At 45.3% G+C, this 20,171-nt stretch overlaps 1 protein-coding gene across 1 annotated transcript in view; it reads right to left on the bottom strand.

Annotated features, from left to right (window-relative positions):
* Positions 1–20,171, bottom strand: part of LOC146020448 (calcitonin gene-related peptide type 1 receptor-like) — a 235,192-nt gene that overhangs the window by 19,707 nt on the left and 195,314 nt on the right. Inside the window, 3 exon segments of the mRNA XM_083153589.1 lie at positions 3,465–3,531; positions 3,618–3,678; positions 13,796–13,949. Of these exon segments, the coding sequence (XP_083009715.1) occupies positions 3,465–3,531; positions 3,618–3,678; positions 13,796–13,949 (282 nt within the window).

Below are 20,171 nucleotides of genomic sequence, written 5' to 3'. Positions count from 1 at the left end.
TGGCAATTCATATTCGTATTGATGAGCTATATATACGAATACGAAGTGCCGTATTTTTGGGATAGTAAATGTCAAAAATAAGTTTATTTCTGGATACAAATACACCTGTTTTTTACAAATGTCCTTTAGTATATTTCCCCCTATGGGACACAAGTACACCAAGCTTACAAATTGTTAACTTGGACACTGATATTCAACCAATCTGCTCATAACTGTCTTTTTCAGACTCTGTATGTAACATGGCAGTTAGGACCTGATTGCCACCACCTATCTCTGGTTAAGGCTTCCTACATCTGCCCACCACTCTGTAACATAGAATTTGGTAGTTTTTTAGTTGACTGTTTACCATTCATAATCAAGGGAAAGGGGAAAAAGGGGATTCTCTTGCACAGGTTGGTACTTTCTATACCCAAAAATGGCCCCAATTGTTATTGTATCCGATTATTCGTTGTTATAGTTTTGGGGGTGCTGCCAAGGACAATAATGTAATACAACAAAAGACGGGAATGAAAAGGATTGTCTCTTTGTTGGCGCACTAATAGAAAGAAAGGGTTAATTAAAATATACCTTTTATTAGTTTTCACTAAAAAGGAAAATTATTTACGTGAAATATTTCCCAAAAAATAAAGAGTTAATAAAATAAGTATTAAATTGTTCTGGCTGTGTGTGTCATTTTATTATTAAGGTCTCATATTTTAGTGCGAGTTTTACATATATGTATATATGCAAGGGTCACTTGTTGTCTAAGTGCCTTGTATCTTAATTCATACAAAGGTATGCCAGAATCCTTTGCTTTTATATTTTATGATGGAAACCTCGTTCCTAATATTACTTTGTTGCAATAGATTAATGCATTGACTTTGTAATTGTTGCCAAGGACAGACAAGTTTTGAGTGGCTCAGCAAATTCAGAGCTCTGTACTAAATGTATTGCTTTATTTGCCACACTACTTTATCTGATTTACTTGTGCAACTGTATCCTTTGCATGCTGATTGCACTGTATAGCAGAGCCTAGATATGTTTACAATTCTGTCGCCTGGGCCAGTTAATTATATTTGAGGTGGATATCAATTTAGGACTTCTCCCCTCTTATATCTGTGATCTGAATATGTATTTATGTCACAGTAATGCTGTGTACACATGGGGGCGATAGGGGCTTTAATCGCTGGGAATATGGTCGCAGGCGACCATATTGGCAGTGATGGAAGTGTGCCCCGGCGATAAATTGCCGGGTGCGCGCTCCCGTTTTCTGCCCCATTGTAATCGCTGGAGAGGTTCCTTTTCATCAGCGACCATCTCTGGTCGCTGATGAAAAGGAGACACTGAGCAATATATTGCTCAGTAATATATTGCAAGCAATATATTGCTAGCAATATATCTCCCCCCGTGTGTACGCACCTTATGAGTTAGGGCTGGCAGACAGACGGCTTTGTAATGGCTCCTTTTAATAAGTAGTTGCAGGCACTGTAGCTTATGTTCTTATCCACAGTGAGGGTGCTGTTCATAGAGTATGATAAATATTTATTTGGCTGAGATGATTGAGTACTTTTAATTTCCCCAATCTGTTTTCTAAAAGGAAAGTGATATTGCTTGTCCTTTAAGACACTATCAGTGTCTCACACAGACACTCGTATAGTGTAAATTAACAGTTGCTTTTTCTTCCCTTATATCAATATTGGCATTAATTCTTAGCAATCTTGTGCTGTTGCCAATTTTATTGTTAGTTAGGGATTAGCAAGTCTGTGTTAATTCAGCCTATAGATATATCATTTGTGCACCGTTATATTCGATTATTTTTGTGGCCCTCTGTTAAATTTTAAGTTTAATTTTTTGTCCCCATCATGATTTTAGAAATGTATGGGTCCCCCATTGTATTTTAATTTGTTTCTGTGCCCCCAGACCCCTTATAATTTGAGGTGCGTCTCACAGAGCCCACCCTTCCCATTAAAGTAACTTACCTCTGGCAGCATCTGCCATTGCTGCTTTTCCTGTTGCTCCTCCTCGAGTCCTCCCATGTTAGCCTCAGAGCATCAACAGACAGGAATTCACTTCCTGTTTTACTCAGCGACTTAGAGCAGCAACAGGCAGCCTTGCGATTGGCTGCCTGTAGCTGTGGCTACCGAAGACCAGCTGCCAGTCACAGCTCACAGGACTGATTCGGAAATGGATGTAGACTGAGGTTAAGAGCACTGCTGCCGCTGCCTCTGCTGCATCCATATCGGTCTAAAATGCACCAGCTGCCCTGCCTGGCCGCATACCCCCCGCTACCAGGCCATATACCCCCCAGCTGCCCAGCAATATAGCCCCGATGCGCAGCCACATACCCCCCGCTGCTCTGCCGCATACCACCCGCCGTGGGCGGATGCGCATAGTGCCGCACATTTAAAAAAAAAAAAAGACATAGTAGTCCCCATTGTTGGGGGACCTATATATACATATGTCAATGGGCTGGCACTCTCTGTTACTGCTGTCGGGGTCTATATACTCGTCTGGGTGCCTGCTTCCATGCACCTGCACCTATATTGCTGTACAAAGCGACACTCTATGACTTATTTCAAACGTGATGTTTATTTGGTCAACGCCGTTTCGGGCCTCAGCCCGTGTGTCCTGATGTCATTCTAAGCCACTACCCATTTAAAAATGGGGCATGGCCTTATGGGAGCTAGGCCACACCCATTTTTGAATGGTTGTGGCTCTTTGTCTTAACAGAATTTTTTTTGGGGCGCTTCGTCTCATATGGGTTGGCCACCCCTGCTTAAAATCCTTGATCGAACAACTCAAAAAGTATGTGCTGCAAATACTTTTTGCAAAACCTATGCAATACAATGCGATGCTATTTTAATCCAAATTGTATACAATAATTGTACCGTGTATGGGCACCTTGAGAACGCAGGAGGCAGTTGTGTGATAGAACACAGGTGGTGGGGTGTGGGAGCACGTCAGTGTGATAGAGTTCAGGCTGTAGGGCGAGAGAGTGAGTCAGTGTGATATGGCACAGGCCGAGGGTGAGAGTGCATTAGTGTGATAGAGCCCTGGCCGCGAGGCAAGGGTGCGCGTCAGTGTGAAAGAGCCTAGGCCATGGGATGAGGGTGTGCCTCAGTGTGGTAGAGCGCAGGCCATGGGGTGAGAGCACGTTGGTGCGATAGAGGGCAAGCACAGTGCGAATGAGTGCATCTGCGTGATATAGTGCAGGGTGAGGGAGCATGTTGGTGTGACAGAACGCCAGCTGCAGGGTAAGGGTCAGTGTGATAGAGCACAGGCAACAGGGTGAGGAAGTGCGTCCAGTTTATGTTCCAGCATTGATATCATTTGATGGGGTGGGGACCCCAGAGATAACAGTGTATGGGGCCCCAAGATTTCTGTTACTGGACAAGTAAGCTACCACAAGTCATTTTAGTTAAGTTTCACAATCTTAACAGTTTGAAACAAACAAGTACTGAAAACATTAAGGAAAGCATACATACCAGTAAAGCAGCACAAATGGGTCCATGAATGATGTACAGCAAATGCGTGTCAGAGCTAATCCAGCAGCTAAATTTAAAAGGTGACAATTAGCTTTTTGCAATAGCATATATAAAATAGTGAAAAATGAGAGAATATAATCGTGAAAAACTTACTTGTCATTGTAATACAAAGTCCTGGCAACAGCATTTATCAATGCTGGAATCAGTGGAAACCCTGCAATAGGATGAATTTTGCATGTGTTAAACAGTGATATAATGTATAATTCTTAATTTAGGTCTTCTAACATTTTGTTGAAAATTAATCTATATAAAAAAAAAGTTAAATATATACACTAAAACACCATATGAAAATTACAGCTTATGGTAGTCTTCCACCCACAGCTTTTTTAGTGGCCTATTCAGGCTCGACAAGCTGCGGACAATGCAAAGACGCTGCTCACCTCCCACACGATTGCTCACCCCCCCCCCCCCCCCCCACTACCAAAACTCCACAGAAACAAGCGAGGGGATGTGTACATGAATGTGGCACCCCACTACAGGGTACCCCTTGTATGCCCCCTAAGCCCCTAATGGGCTGGAAACAGCAACCAATATTGCCTTCAGCTGGTGCTGGCACTAGAAGGATTAATCCAACCCAGCCAGCGCTAGGACCCAGGAGCTGTCCTTACTGGATCCTGTACACAGAAGCTTGGTCCCACGGGGTTTGGCTGCCCTGGGACGGCTGGTAGGTCAGCCCAGAGCACACGAGCGTGACAGGAAGCGGGCAGCATGGAAGGAGAGAGGGAGATCCAGCATGCTGCAGAGAGGCAACACAGCAGAGACCGGGACCCGGAGGCAACCAGCGCGACCCCTGACCCAGGTGCAGAGAGAGGAGAGAAAGCAGTATGGTGTGTTGCCCGTGAGTAGGAGACGCCAGGAGCCGGTGGTGATTGACAGGCAGGGGACCCGCTACCTCAGGGAGGTAAATGCCTGCCCGGAAAAACCAGCAAAGCAGGAGCAGCCCAGAGGAGATAGCCACTGCCTGAGAGCCAGACACATCACTCACCCCCGGGGCAGGAGACAGCCCAGTGAAGGAGCTGAGAGAATCGCTACTGGCAGGAGCCAGCATCAGCAGCTGAGATTGAGGTACAGCAGTGTCTCATATCCCTCACCAACACAGGCCGACCTGGGCCCCCTTACCCTCAGAACCCCCAGTGAGCTTACGCTCTGGCAGAGACTGTCCCTAAACCACACTGGTGACAACTCTTGCAAGATCTTCCCCTGTCATCACTTGCCCTAAGAGTAACCGTTATGGAGGTGCCGGTCACCCTGCTGCAGCATAGTTTGTTCTAATACCAAACCGGAGGTCAGCCCAAAGGGGACCTGCCTGTCCCTCAGTGAGGACCGTTTTTGGTATTTACCCTGTTGTGGGTCTACATAAAAGTAGTGTGCACCCTAAGCTAGGGCCTAATCTTGCTTGTGAGGATTTCTGTTGCGGGACTTTCTTCTGTAACTTTTTGCATACACCAGGGATTACCGTTCAGTGTACATAGGGTGCGTAGCGCCCCCTGGTGGACATTTTGTGGTACAGTGTCACATGTGCATGAAGTGTCTTAGTGACATAAAAATCCTTGTCTTTAAATGTTTTGCTCTTTCATATTGTTGCTGTGATGTCATTTATTGTGCAATTATTCTCTCTTTAACGTGGCCATTGATGATTTACTGCTTTAATTATTGAATGATATAAAGTGACGGTTTTGCATGTTGAACCTTGTTTTTTTCTTGCTACTCGTGCATGTGCATGGGTGCATTGCAGCGACCAGTCCTTGTGTCCTCAAATAAATATTTGTTGCTGCTAACCGTAGTAGTGGTGCTTTTGTGGGTCCTCCTTGGGTTGTGCCATTCCCTGCCACAGGTTCTCCAGAAGAAGCCGTGAAGAGTCCAGAAGCTGCTGCCATCATCAGATCCGGATTCAGGTGCCGTCTTACACCACACTGTTGCAGTGGCACGGTCACACGAACACATCCCCTCGCGTGAGCCGCTTGCAGGACAAATCATTCGATGGTTGCTGCCCATCAAATGATTTGTCCTGCCTTTGCAAATAAAAGTCAGTCACAACTGACTTTTATTTGCATGCGGCATTTGGGTGCCCGTATACCCATGACCAGCATTTCCATGGAGACGCCCATAAAACGCTGGACTAGCACCATCCCGCTGCCATCTGCCCCATCACAATGTTTGTGAAGCCATTCGCAAAGGGAGGCTGCACATGCGCATAACAGACCATGCGCATGCGTAGTACCCTAAACATCGGGACGGGTTGAACTCACTATATAGCGAGTGAACTAGAATCACGCTTGTGTCAGGAAATTCATTGACGCTACCATACAAATTCGACTAACCATTGTATTCTTAATGTAATGAATAACTGTTCTATAGATACTGTACCTGCCTACAGAAACTGGAAGAAGGGTAACTATATATTAATAGTAGAATGACTACTTTTTGAGTGACATTTTTGTGATGCCATTAGAGCTGATTTGGTCCTGAACGCATGGCTTTGAATTTGGAACGGCAAGCATTCAGGTAGATGCCGCACCGCTACAGTGAAATCCCGCCTTTCTAATTAATGTGATCGCTGTGTGAATGAATGTGTACAGCTGCAGATCTATTCGTAGCTGTGCAAAAATCCATTTGTAAGCTGCTCACCATCTATTTTTCCACTGTGCACCAGTCATCGAATACAGGCATATCTGGCATGATGCTGATGTCACACTCCCTCCCCTAAAACACTTGGGCCTGCCCTCCAGCCGCACAGCCTCCTGGTCGCTCAGCTGCATGCTCATATCCTCCCAAACCCCCCCCCATCCCCGGACGCACAACATTTGCTGGTCCGGCCACTGGCTGCGCAATCACCGTCCGCCTGCTCAGCCCACCAGTCACAAAGCTGTGCATCTGACTGCACAGCTCCCTGGCTGCTCATCTATGTGCAAAGGCACCAGCCTCTCAGCCACCTGCTGAGCCTCTTTGTTAGCCTCCTTGTTGCTCAGCCCCCCTGCCACACAGTGGCCTGGCTCTCAGCAGCCATCTCAGCCTGCCTGGCTGCCCCACTCAGCCACTCCACAATCAAAGGCAGACCATGTCTGGCCACTGATAAAACGATCCCTGCAGGGCCCCTGCGCAGCACTGCTGGACTACAAGAGTATAACAACAGGCAACACAATTGTAAAGTAAGTTACTGACGAAACACTGTGACTTTGGGGACATATTTAATCCATCCCGATATTCCTGCGTGTGATTCGACCTATTAAATATGGGGTCTGTTCTTCCGACTGGCGGAATATATTTTCTGACAGTCTGAAAGTCCCAGCATTGGCTAAAATGTGTGCTGACAGTCGGAAATGCCCGTGGATTCGACAAATCAGCATCCTGTATTCCAACAATACAGATTCGCCATCATAGGGAGGTGAACCTGTTGCAGGCGAGTCTTTGCCTGATTAAATACTGTCGGCCACTAGTTCTGCCCAGGGGAAATAGCGTCTGGTATTAAATACCCCCCTTAATCTTGTTGTGTGGGTCTGGGATCCAGGGGAGGGAGATGATGGGGGGGAAGAAATATAAGTGTACTGGGCCCCAAGATTTCTGTTACCAGCCCTGGCCACAACCATAAATGTTACATTTGGAAAGGAGCCAACAAGGCCTATGATGAAAGGTACACCATTCCTACTGTGAAACACAGAGGTGGATCGCTGATGTTTTGGGGATGGGTGAGCTACAAAGGCACTGGAAACTTGGTCAAAATTGATGGCAAGATGAATGCAGTATGTTACCAGAAAATACTGGAGGAAAATTTGCACTCATCAGCCCAGAAGATGGGCATGGGACGTACTTGGATGTTCCAACATGACAATGATCCAAAACACAAGGCCAAGTCGACCTGTCATTGGCTACAGCAGAATAAAGTGAAGGTTCTGGAGTGGCCACCTCAGTCTTCTGACCTCAATATCATTGAGCTACTCTGTGGGAGATCTCAATCGTGCAGTTCAAGACAGCCCAAGAATTTACAGGAACTGGAGGCTTTTTTCCAAGAAGAATGGGCAGCTTTACCATCTGAGAATATAAAGAGCCTCATCCACAACTACCACAAAAGACTGTCATTGATGTTAAAGGGGGGCAATACACGGTATTAAGAACTGGGGTATGTAAACTTTTGATCAGGGTTATTTGGGTAGTTTCTGTTGTCGTTATGATTTAAAAAGAGTAAACACAGTAGTTTGACAATATGGGGGAAATTTACCAATATGAAAAACCTAGTTTTTCGTATTGGTATTTCCCCTACGACTGCATACAACTGTTTCAGTCATTTGCAAAGTCGTGTTCCGGAGGGGAAATTACAAAGCAGTCATATACGACTGCTTTGTAACCCTCCGATGGTGTAACCATTCGTATTAGCTGGCCATATATACGGCCGCTAATACAAATTTTTCTAGCAGTCTGCACGAATCAGTCAGATCCGTGCAGGCTGCAGAGTGTAAAAAAAAATAGAAAAATAAATAAATATAAAAAAAAACCGGCGTGGGGTCCCCCCCACAGCCGAAACCAGCACCAGGCTGACAGAGCCTGGAGCCGGTAATTAAAATCAAAAGGGAAAGAGAAAGTACTCTCTTGGTTTGGGGGCACGCTTTTTTTAAAACTTAACGTTTATTTATTGGTTGTTTAAAATAGTTTAATAATAAGAACGGACATTACGTTTAAACATACATGACATACAGAACAGATACACATACATATAATTCCTTATTGTTGTAAACTCCCGTCTATGACAAGCAGTATCTTCTGCAGATTTGAGGATACTTTGTTAAATAATTATGTGCCAAACTGCTTATCTGGCGGTAGTGGTATCCTTTAAGTGTTATAAGGAATTTTATTTTAGAGGACACCTATGTTAGGTGAGTGGATAGCGAATTTCTTTTGCTGTGTTTTGTCAATATACAGAATTTTTTTGACAAGCAATTTTAATAAGGGAGAGTACCCCTGATATGAGAGAAAATAGTGAGGGAAAAAAAGCTTTTATCAGCATACGTACATTATCTTATTCTCTATGAGTCAATTCTGTCGTGTGGTGATCTCACAAAGTCTGCTGCTCTATATCACTTCAGAGAAATAGAATATGCATAGTAGAAATAGATTAGCAAAGACTGAAAAATAGATTTAGGTTAGGTAGAGGTGTGTCAGTTTATCCCTGCAAGATGGTTGTTGCACGGGAACTGCTGCTGATTGTCGTAATGGATTGGTTTACCCAATCCCCACAATTGAGCGAGTTTACTCCGTGCTTCAGTTGCAGATGTGGATAAGAAAAAGTGGGTTACTTTTATCCACGTTAGGGAAGGGACCCCCCTGATTGGCCAATGCCCTTGCAGGGAATTGTCCCTTCGATCGTGGGTGGGTGTAACCAGAAAGTGATGATAGAATAGTAGTTAGATTGGTGACACTTATGGATTACCCCACACGCTGCTTTCTCCCATGTGCTCTTGGCATTGATGGGTGATGAGCGGTGTGTCTCGTCTTTTTGTGCCACCAGAAAGTAGGAGAAAATTATGTATAACGATCTTAAAAAACTGCAAGAACAGTCTCTGTATCTGACACCAGACCTCTTGTTTACTGTGGTCTCCTATGTTGAATATCCATGCATAAAAGTTTCTTGTAACTGTAATAGCAAATATTGGATAGTATAGTATTGTAGCAGTCCTGTGCCAATATTTTTAGATAATCAGCAGGAGCAGGTTAAATATCTATGCATAGTAGTTTCTTGTAACTGTAGTGACAATATTAGGCAGTGTAGCTATATAACAGTCTAATGCAAATGTTTTAATTAAACAACAGGAGCAATCTCTCTATCAGACACCCCAAGGTAGTTTTCTATGGTCTCCCACATTCATTGTCTATACATAGAAATTTCTTATAGTTATAGTCGCAAATGCTAGATACTGTGATTATATCAGCAGCAGTATATTGGTTCCCCTGAAAGGGGATCTTACCACTACCCGAGTGGATCAACCGGTACTATCACAAGATCCTTCCCGGGTGATAGATGCTGAAGCTGAAATTCCCTCAGGGGTCTCAAAAAGGTCAGGAGGGACTGGTATCTCCTCTCTGATCTGTAAGTAAGTCAATGGACAAACGGCCATTTCGCGGTAATCCCGCTTCCTCAGTGTCCTGAGGAAGGGGGATTACCGCGAAACGGCCGTTTGTCCATTGACTTACTTACAGATCAGAGAGGAGATACCAGTCCCTCCTAACCTTTTTGAGACCCCTGAGGGAATTTCAGCTTCAGCATCTATCACCCGGGAAGGATCCTGTGATAGTACCGGTTGATCCACTCGGGTAGTGGTAAGATCCCCTTTCAGGGGAACCAATATACTGCTGCTGATATAATCACAGTATCTAGCATTTGCGACTATAACTATAAGAAATTTCTATGTATAGACAATGAATGTGGGAGACCATAGAAAACTACCTTGGGGTGTCTGATAGAGAGATTGCTCCTGTTGTTTAATTAAAACATTTGCATTAGACTGTTATATAGCTACACTGCCTAATATTGTCACTACAGTTACAAGAAACTACTATGCATAGATATTTAACCTGCTCCTGCTGATTATCTAAAAATATTGGCACAGGACTGCTACAATACTATACTATCCAATATTTGCTATTACAGTTACAAGAAACTTTTATGCATGGATATTCAACATAGGAGACCACAGTAAACAAGAGGTCTGGTGTCAGATACAGAGACTGTTCTTGCAGTTTTTTAAGATCGTTATACATAATTTTCTCCTACTTTCTGGTGGCACAAAAAGACGAGACACACCGCTCATCACCCATCAATGCCAAGAGCACATGGGAGAAAGCAGCGTGTGGGGTAATCCATAAGTGTCACCAATCTAACTACTATTCTATCATCACTTTCTGGTTACACCCACCCACGATCGAAGGGACAATTCCCTGCAAGGGCATTGGCCAATCAGGGGGGTCCCTTCCCTAACGTGGATAAAAGTAACCCACTTTTTCTTATCCACATCTGCAACTGAAGCACGGAGTAAACTCGCTCAATTGTGGGGATTGGGTAAACCAATCCATTACGACAATCAGCAGCAGTTCCCGTGCAACAACCATCTTGCAGGGATAAACTGACACACCTCTACCTAACCTAAATCTATTTTTCAGTCTTTGCTAATCTATTTCTACTATGCATATTCTATTTCTCTGAAGTGATATAGAGCAGCAGACTTTGTGAGATCACCACACGACAGAATTGACTCATAGAGAATAAGATAATGTACGTATGCTGATAAAAGCTTTTTTTCCCTCACTATTTTCTCTCATATCAGGGGTACTCTCCCTTATTAAAATTGCTTGTCAAAAAAATTCTGTATATTGACAAAACACAGCAAAAGAAATTCGCTATCCACTCACCTAACATAGGTGTCCTCTAAAATAAAATTTCTTATAACACTTAAAGGATACCACTACCGCCAGATAAGCAGTTTGGCACATAATTATTTAACAAAGTATCCTCAAATCTGCAGAAGATACTGCTTGTCATAGACGGGAGTTTACAACAATAAGGAATTATATGTATGTGTATCTGTTCTGTATGTCATGTATGTTTAAACGTAATGTCCGTACTTATTATTAAACTATTTTAAACAACCAATAAATAAACGTTAAGTTTTAAAAAAAGCGTGCCCCCAAACCAAGAGAGTACTTTCTCTTTCCCTTTTGATCTCATTTTTACTCTCAGGGGAGCACCTCCACACAGTAACCTTGTGCCAAGGCACACTAATTACATATTGTGGATATTAAATACACATTAAACCTGATTTTCCAAATCATTTTCTTGGTGGGTATTAGTGCATAGGTATACTGTCCCATTCCCCAATACCCCATGTTTACGCCGGTAATTAAAAATCAGGGAACCCGACAAATAGGGGTTCCCTGATTTTTAACAACCAGCCCCAGGCTCCTGCTCTGGGGCTGGTTCCCAAAATACGGGGGACAAAATGACTAGGGGTCCCCCGTATTTTAAGAACCAGCCCCAGGCAAAACCAGCCAGCAGGGTAATGCCACAGCCGGGGGGAGACTTTTTATACAAGTCCCCCCGGCCAAAGCATTCATCTCTACCGACCAGTCAGCCTGGCCTGGGGCCCTGGGGGAGTGGGGACCCCCCCAATGAAGGGGTCCCCCCCCTCCAGGACTTACCTGACCAGGCTGAAGCCTGGTACTGTCCCCGATGCCCCTGGGCGGTGGGCATCGGGCTGATTCAAGTGTAAAAAAAAAGATTCAACTATTGTTTTTTACTGTGGCACTACAAGTGCCAGCAAGCTGGGACTTGGAGAACCACAAGTCCCAGCCTGCTGGGAATTAAAGGGCCCGCTGGCACTTGTAGTTCCACAGTTAAAAAAATAGTACACAAAACACACTGACACAAATTTTAAATAAAAGTTTAATACACACATCACACACACACTGATACTTACCTATCTTGATCCCGTCGGTAGGTCGCTGGCTCCGGTGTCGACGGCTCCGAGGTCGGCGTCCTGTCTGAAGAAAATCCATGGTGGACCTGTGGAAGGAAATCCTACTCACCAGGTCCTCCATGGATGGTCTTGTGTCTTCTGTCTTTTTTTCCAGGGCTTATTTCTTTCGTCTTTCTTCTTTCTTCACGCTGCCGGCAGCTGCCGGGACTTTGAGAGCTTCAGAGATGTTTCCTCCTCGACGTCTGGACTAAGAATGAATTCTAGCCAATCAGGAGCCGACTTTACTGGCTCCTGATTGGCCGCTAGGCGGCTCCTGATTGGCTAGAATTCATTCTTAGTCCAGACGTCGAGAAGGAAACATCTCTGAAGCTCTCAAAGTCCCGGGAGTAAAAAGGTGTATTTCTCCCTACGAATACACCTTTTTTCTACGAATCCATATTAGTAAATGTCCCCCTAAATGGCTTCAACCATACACTAACCATGAGTGAAAGAAAAGATTGTGTATTACTGTATCATTCATGTTCTCTGACAAATGGCCAGAAAATCACAAATTCTGCTAGGGTATGTAAACTTATGCGCACAACTGTATATGTATACAAAGAAGAATCTAGAAATATTGTAATGGGTGGTCCCAGCACACATAACAGATTTGCGCATGGCAAAAAATGGGTGTGGCATATTTTGAGGGGCGTGGCTTAACAGGGCAAGTCACTCCCTCATTTTTTCACCACTGTGAGGGCAGTGGCCCTGGCAATCACACTGGCAAGTTTGATAGTATAGTAAGTAACATAACAGAACTTGCAGCGTGAGTATATATACTCACGCTGCAAGTTCTGTTATGTTACTTACTAAACTATCGAACTTGCCTGTATGATTCCAGAGTGATTGCCAGTGATTGTCCCTGCCAATCACTCTGGAATCATACTGGCAAGTTTTATAGTATAGTAACCCTCCGCCCTGGCCTGCCTTGCCTTAAAAAACGTGGTAATCTGCCCCGCCCTGGCCCCCAGCCCGCCCTCCCTCCTCCCGGGATATCTGCTGGAACTTTTGCAAGAGAGGTGGAGAGGCTGCTGCTAGACACCCAGTGGGCTGCACTTGCTATCGGCGCCACGGTGCAGAGGCTCTCTGGCTGCTACCTAACCATTGTTACCGGGGACTTTGTGAGACCTTGTCCTGTCCCCATCCCCCTCCTGCCCTCCCGGTCGTACTGTGCTGGTAGACTATGGCTGGCTGCTGCCAGAAGGAGTCCCAGAGGATTAATGCAAAGATCGAGAAACAGCACCTTTATTTTCTCCGGATTTCAGCAAGTACAGTTTATAGCATTGCATTCCACAGTAAGCGTAACAATCCTGGTTAATAGTCCAATGACTCCTACGGTAATCCCAAACCCCCAGCATATCACCAGGCCAGCTAGTCTAGCATCATGAGTATTTTACATGACTTCAGGAACCATTCTTAAATGCAGCTAATGGGTGCATGTAATCAAATTGACAGCAGTTGATTCCTGAGCTCAAATTAAAGCTGTACCAGATTCATGCTTATCTGCTGTTCTGTGCATAAACAGGGAAATCTTGTTAACCCTGTTGCGCTATATATATTTATATATATATATATATATATATATATATATATATATATATATATATATATATCATTTTTTTTTCTTCAAGTTGTATTCAGGATTCTTTAATATGCTGTAACTTCCAAATATAGAAATACCTTGGCATTTACAAAAAACTTGTGACAAAATTACTACAAATAGAAATGTCACTTACATAAATATATCAATGAATATACATAATAACTTACCCCATCCGAGTAAGTAGTACCATATTAAATGCTGTTTTTCTGCAAATACAGCAACCACTATGAGTGTATGTAAATAAATTCCTTCACAAAGCATCCAAAAATAATTGCATCCTATCAGGTAATAATGGATAAACTGAAAGAGTTTGCAGCTCATCTGTGAACAAATCATATAAAAGTTAATGTAAGTATTTATGCAATGACATAAAATCTGCATAAAAAGTATAATTTGTATAGTACATTGTTTACAAAATTTTTAACGCATTATGGCGTGCCTTAAGAGAGTATTCAGCCCCTTAACCTTTTTCTCAACTAAAGGCCCATACACACAGATTATATTTCCAATCTGGCTGGTTGGAATGAAAATGTGGACATTTTTGGAAGCAAATCACAATTGACCATTTACTCCTAAACATGGAAAACAGACAAAAATGGTCATTCAGACAAATTGGTTAACTCAATTTACACAGATGAGGGCTATTGTCCATTTTCCAACTTTTGAGAGCAAGTGGTTGATTGTAATTTGTTCCCATCAACCACCGGCCGAACGGTAGCAAGGAGACAGCGTATCAGTGTAAACTGATGCACTATCTCCAGGAGGGGACATCGCGGGAGGGAGGAGTTTGTGCTCCCCCACTTCGGCAGGCAAGATGTTAATATGTAGATGTCCCTTCCTTCATACTCAACTTCATACTCAACTCACTGTACTCATTGTACTCAATGTTCAAACTCATACCCTCTGAGTTTGAACATTTGGAGCCTTTGGACGTTTAGCGTGAAAGCGGTTGAGAACTAGTGTTATAGAAATATGGAAGGAATTTGGTATCTTTAGGAATGGAGGAAGCTTTAGTCTATATGCTGCAGGATTAATAACTAGTTTTCCTGGAAAAGGTCCAATGAAACTTGGAGTGAATTTCATAGACGTTACTCTGAGTCTCAAGTTTCAAGTAGATAGCCACACATGATTACTGGGTTTTAAAGCAGGTACAGCTCAGCGTTTCCTGTCAGCAATTTTTTTATAGTTGCTGGAAGCCTTTTACATAGATGCTCGGGTGGAATTCCAGATCTTGACGAAGTAGTGTAGCTAGGGATACCAATCCGGGGGCATTTTTTTTTTAAATCCCAGGATTGCAAAATGCTTAATCGTGGGATTCACAGAATCCCGGGATTGGCTTCCCTAATAAAAAAAAAAAACTTCACTTACATGGGTGGGTGTGGCTAGGAGTTTGGCGGGTGGGAGGGAGTGAGGTGGGCAGGCGTTGCGGCCGGAAGTGGGTTTGCGTTGATGCAGCATGACCTCTAACCATGTCTGTGCAGAGCTGCACAGCTGGGGATGGGTGAAGCCATGCAGTAACTGAGCGGGTGCTCAGACCCTGCCCGGCATTAGACTGTCCCGAATTTTGGAGGAAAAATTCCGTGAACCCGCCGATCCTGATCATGGGATTGGCCACCCTAGATGTAGCATTAAGTCAACTGCTGGAACAGAAGATGTTGCAAGGAGCTGGAATCTTGGTACGCTAGGATTATATTCATAACTAGGTGATTCATCGCGCCCTACGGGCGCTCTTCACACCGTCGTAAGGGGCTGCGCCCCCTTAATTTGTGAACGTTTGTATATGAGAAATATGGTTAGAATTGTATGAAAGATGCCCTGTATTGCAACTTAGGTGTCCGCGAATCGCGGGAGGGGGGGTCGCGGAGGGTGCCGCGAATTGCAGGAGGGGGGGTCGCGGGGGGTGCCGCGAATTGCAGGAGGGGGGGTTGTGGGGGGGTGGATGCTGCGAATCGCGGGAGGGGAGGGATTGCAGAGAATCGCGGGAGGGGGGTCGCGGGGTGGGTTGCCGCAAATCGCGGGAGGGGGGTTACGGGGGCTGCGGCGAATCATGGTAGGGGGGGTCGCGGGGGGTGTGCCGTGAATCACGGGAGGGGGGGTCACGGGGTGGGGTGCCGAGAATCGCGGGGGTGTGTGTGTGTGTGCCGTGAATCGCGGGAGTGGGGGTTGCGGGGGGGGTGGGATGCGAATCGCCACAAGAAAAAAATCAACACAGAAAGGTCAACACATGTAAATGTTGACATAAGTGTGGCACTTCATTGGTGTCCATGTCGACACATGAGAATGAATATGAAAACATTCAAAAAATGAAAAAAAAAACTTCAAAAACTCATGTCAACATTTTTCATTGTCGACCATAGCCATGTCAGTGTTTTCCATGTGCAATTTAATTCTGGAGCTGCCGCGAATCGCGGGGGGGTGCCGCGAATCGCAGGAGGGGGGGTTACGGGGCGGGGGTTGCGGCGAATCATGGGAGGGGGGGTCGCGGGGGTGTGCCGTGAATCACGGGAGGGGGGGTCACGGGGTGGGGTGCCGAGAATCGCAGGGGAGGTGTGTGTGTGTGTGCCGTGAATCGCGGGAGTGGAGGTTGTGGGGGGGGGGGGTGGGGGGTGTGTGACGCAAATCGCCACAAGAAAAAATCAACACAGAAAGGTCAACACATGTAAATGTTGACACAAGTGTGGCACTTCATTGGTGTCCATGTCGACACATGAGAATGAATATGAAAATATAAAAAAAATGAAAAAAAAAATGAAAAAAAACTCATGTCAACCTTTTTCATTGTCGACCATAGCCATGTCAGTGTTTTCCATGTGCCATTTAATCCTGGGGCTGCCGCGAATCGCGGGGGTGCCGCGATTTGCGGGAGGGGGGGTTGCGGGGGGTGGGTGCCGCGAATCGCGGGAGAGCGGGGTTCATGGGGGTTCCGGTGGGGGGTTGCCGCGAATTGCGGGAGGGGGGGGGTCGCGGGGGGTGCCGCGAATCGCCGGAGGGGGGGTTGCGGGGGGTGTGACGCGAATCGCCACAAGAAAAAAATCAACACAGAAAGGTCAACATATGTAAATGTTGACATAAGTGTGGCACTTCATTGGTGTCCATGTCGACACATGAGAATGAATATGAAAATATTCAAAAAATGACAAAAAAACTTCAAAAACTCATGTCAACCTTTTTCATTGTCGACCATAGCCATGTCAGTGTTTTCCATGTGCAATTTAATTCTGGAGCTGCCGCGAATCACGGGGGGGTGCCGCGAATTGCGGGAGGGGGGGTCGCGGGGGTGGGTGCCGCGAATCGTGGGAGGGCGGGGTTCACAGGGGTTCCCGCGAATTGCGGGAGGTGGGGGGGTCACGGGGGGTGCCGCGAATCGCGGGAGTTGCGGGGGGTGTGGCGCGAATCGCCACAAGAAAAAATCAACACAGAAAGGTCAACACATGTAAATGTTGACATAAGTGTGCCACTTCATTGGTGTCCATGTCGACACATGACAATGAATATGAAAAAATAAAAAAAATTAAAAATAAATCTTCAAAAACTCATGTCAACCTTTTTCATTGTCGACCATAGCCATGTCAGTGTTTTGCATGTGCCATTTAATCCTGGGGCTGCTGCGAATTTAGGGGGGGTGCCGCGAATCGTGGGAGGGGGGTCGCAGGGGGGGTGCCGCCAATCGTGCAAGGGGGGGGTCGCGGGGGGGGTTCTTTTTGCCGCGAATCGCGGGAGGGAGGTCGCGGTGGGGGTGTTTTTTCCGCGAATCGGGGGGGGGTCACGGGGAGGGTTTGCCGCGATTCGCGGGAGGGGGGGTCGCGGGGTGGTGGTTATGCCGCGAATTGCGGGAGGGGTCATGGGGGGGTTCTTTTTGCAGCGAATCGCGGGAGGGGGGGTCGCGGGGGTGTTTTTGCTGCGAATCGCGGTAGGGGGGGTCGCGGGGGAGCGGGTGTTTTTGCCGCAAATCGCGGGAGGGGGGGGCGCGCGCGGGGGGGGAGGTTTTGCCGCAAATCGCGGGAGGGGGGCGCTCACCTGGTGGCTGTGGAGTAGCAGTGCTGGGCAACATGGGAAGGCAGTGGGTGTCTGGCACTGTCTGTGGGCTCACTGGGCTGGTTCTCTGTCACATACCTCCCAACATGACCCTCTCCAGGAGGGACACAATGCTCTGTTTCTAGACTTCCCCTTAATGTATGATTGCCATCACCTGTTTTAAACAGGTTAATTTCTCAGAAAGGTGTTCAGCACAGATGAAGGCAATCACACATTAAGAGGAAAGTCCAGGAACAGAGCGTTATAGACACAGACACCCACTTTGAGTGACAGATGTAGCCAAATATATAGGAGATTATCTAAAAATGGTGTGGAAGAAGAGGACATGTGGTACTTACTGGTAGTTGTCCAAAAAGTTATGTAGCATGGAGCTAGAGAAGCTAATGAACTCGTAGATGTGTTTATCAGCTGCCACAATAGTGGAGATATGCCAGTCTCCAAAATATACAAACAAAAAAAAGAACACATCTATGTGGTGCTACAGCATTGGTTCATGGACCTCTATTAATTTGCCAGGCTGTGCTATTATTTAAAATTAACCCCCGGTAAGTTTAGTGTCTGTCTAATTGTTTTTTCTTTTTCTTTATTATTTCATTATTTTTATTTATTTTTTATTTTTTTGTTGTTTGTTTGTTGTTGTAAGTTTTACATTTTTATCTTATGGTATATAATTGTGATATTGTTTAATACATTTAAATTATTTAATTTACATTTGAATTATATTGTGTATGTTTTGTCTAGTGCCACATAGAAGTGTTCTTTTTTAGAAAGTGGTACTGGTTGTTGTGGCAGACTTCTGCCCAGGGAAGTAACTCTACCCAATCATCCAGGGACGATGAGATGTACAAATGAAGGAAGGATTCTAAATCCTGGTTAACTCTTTCCATCTGACGATTTGATTGAGGATGGTATGCAGTACTGAACTTGAGTTTGACCTGAAGAATAGCACACAAACTTTACCAAAATTGCCCACAGATTGCACTCCCCCCGTCTGAAACAATTTACAGAGGAAGGCTATGCAGCTTCAATATGTCAGCGACTACCCAGATGGTTTTGCATTTAGAAGATTCTGGAAATTAAAGGAATAGGCCAGTTTTGGATTGCTTGTAACTTAGCGGGATCCATCTTGGGACCAGATCCAGAGATCATATACCCCAGGAACAGAATTTACTAATTTGCAGGAAAAGTGATTGGCAAAAAGATGGGTGAGTATTTCTTATACCCAGTGGTGGTGTTCCTCTATGTTGTTAGCAAATATTACAATGCTGTCATGTTAGACTACAACATAGCGATTAAGTAAGTCCCAAATTATTATTGCTGAGACCAAAGCGATTTTCCCCAGAGAGGAGATGCCCAATTTAATGCCAGAAGTAACAAAATGATATAAGAAACCTTGGTACAATCAGTGGAGAAGTATTTAGGCTGTAGCTCAAAGTGAATCTCACATTGATTGATGAATCCACGACAGTTCTTTGGTGACCCATCAAATATGGTCGGAGTAGGTAGATGCATATGTGATGTGGACGTAGCCACAGGAGGTGGAGTTACCTCTCATGCTATTTGAGGTACCCCAGAGCCACGTAGAGTGGTTTGAATATTATCCAGCCTAGTGGACAGCTCTTGGATCAAATGAATAACCGGTCTTTGATAAGCTTCCTGGTGGTCGATATGAGCTGCCAGATTTTGAACAGGGCTAGTTTTGTGATCCTGACTTTTGGACGGATCGATGCGGTCAGTGTAAACTGTCCAGTCTGAAGGGTGACACTGGTCTGGGGCTGAAACAAAGTGGAAGCTCGGCTCTTTGATAAATTTAGTCAATAAATAAATGTTCTGGTTGCAGATCTTAACATGTATAGTTTGGAGCAGAGAAGGGAAAGGGGGGACATGATAGACATCTTCAAATATATCAAGGGTTTTAACATAGTACAGGAGGGAAATTTTCTTCAAAGGAAAAGAAGTAATAGAACACGAGGAAATGCACTGAAACTGGAGGGAGGTAGGTTCAGGGGAAATGTTAGAAAACATTACTTCACTGAAAGGGTAGTGGATAAGTGGAATAGCCTCCCATCAGAGGTGGTAGAGGCTACGACAGTAGAACAATTTAAACATGCTTGGGATAGGCATATGGATCAGGGTTGCCTACTTTTGAAAAATTATTTCAGGGAGAAATATAAAAGCCAGGGGTCGGGCCTTGCATTGCCAGGGGGCGGGTCTTGCGGCACCAGGGGTCGGGCCTTGTGGCACCAGGGGGCCCCTACAGTATTTGGATAAGCATGGAGCCAGATTAGTAGTGGGGACAGTGCTGGGAATCCAGGCAGAAGGGGAGGGCAAGGAATGAGTAGTGTAGTGGGGACGGTGCTGGGAGACCAGGCAGATGGGAGTCAGGGGTGAGGGCAAGGAATGAGTAGTGTAGTGGGGACAGTGCTGGGAGACCTGGCAGAGGGGAGTCAGGGGAGAGGGCAAGGAATGAGTAGTGTAGTGGGGACGGTGCTGGGAGATCAGGCAGAG

Source organism: Crinia signifera, chromosome 7 (genome assembly GCF_055691185.1).
Source record: "Crinia signifera chromosome 7, ASM5569118v1, whole genome shotgun sequence".
Taxonomy (NCBI): domain Eukaryota; kingdom Metazoa; phylum Chordata; class Amphibia; order Anura; family Myobatrachidae; genus Crinia; species Crinia signifera.
Note: the sequence above shows the minus strand (reverse complement) of the source record. Positions and strands in the feature narration are given on the sequence as shown.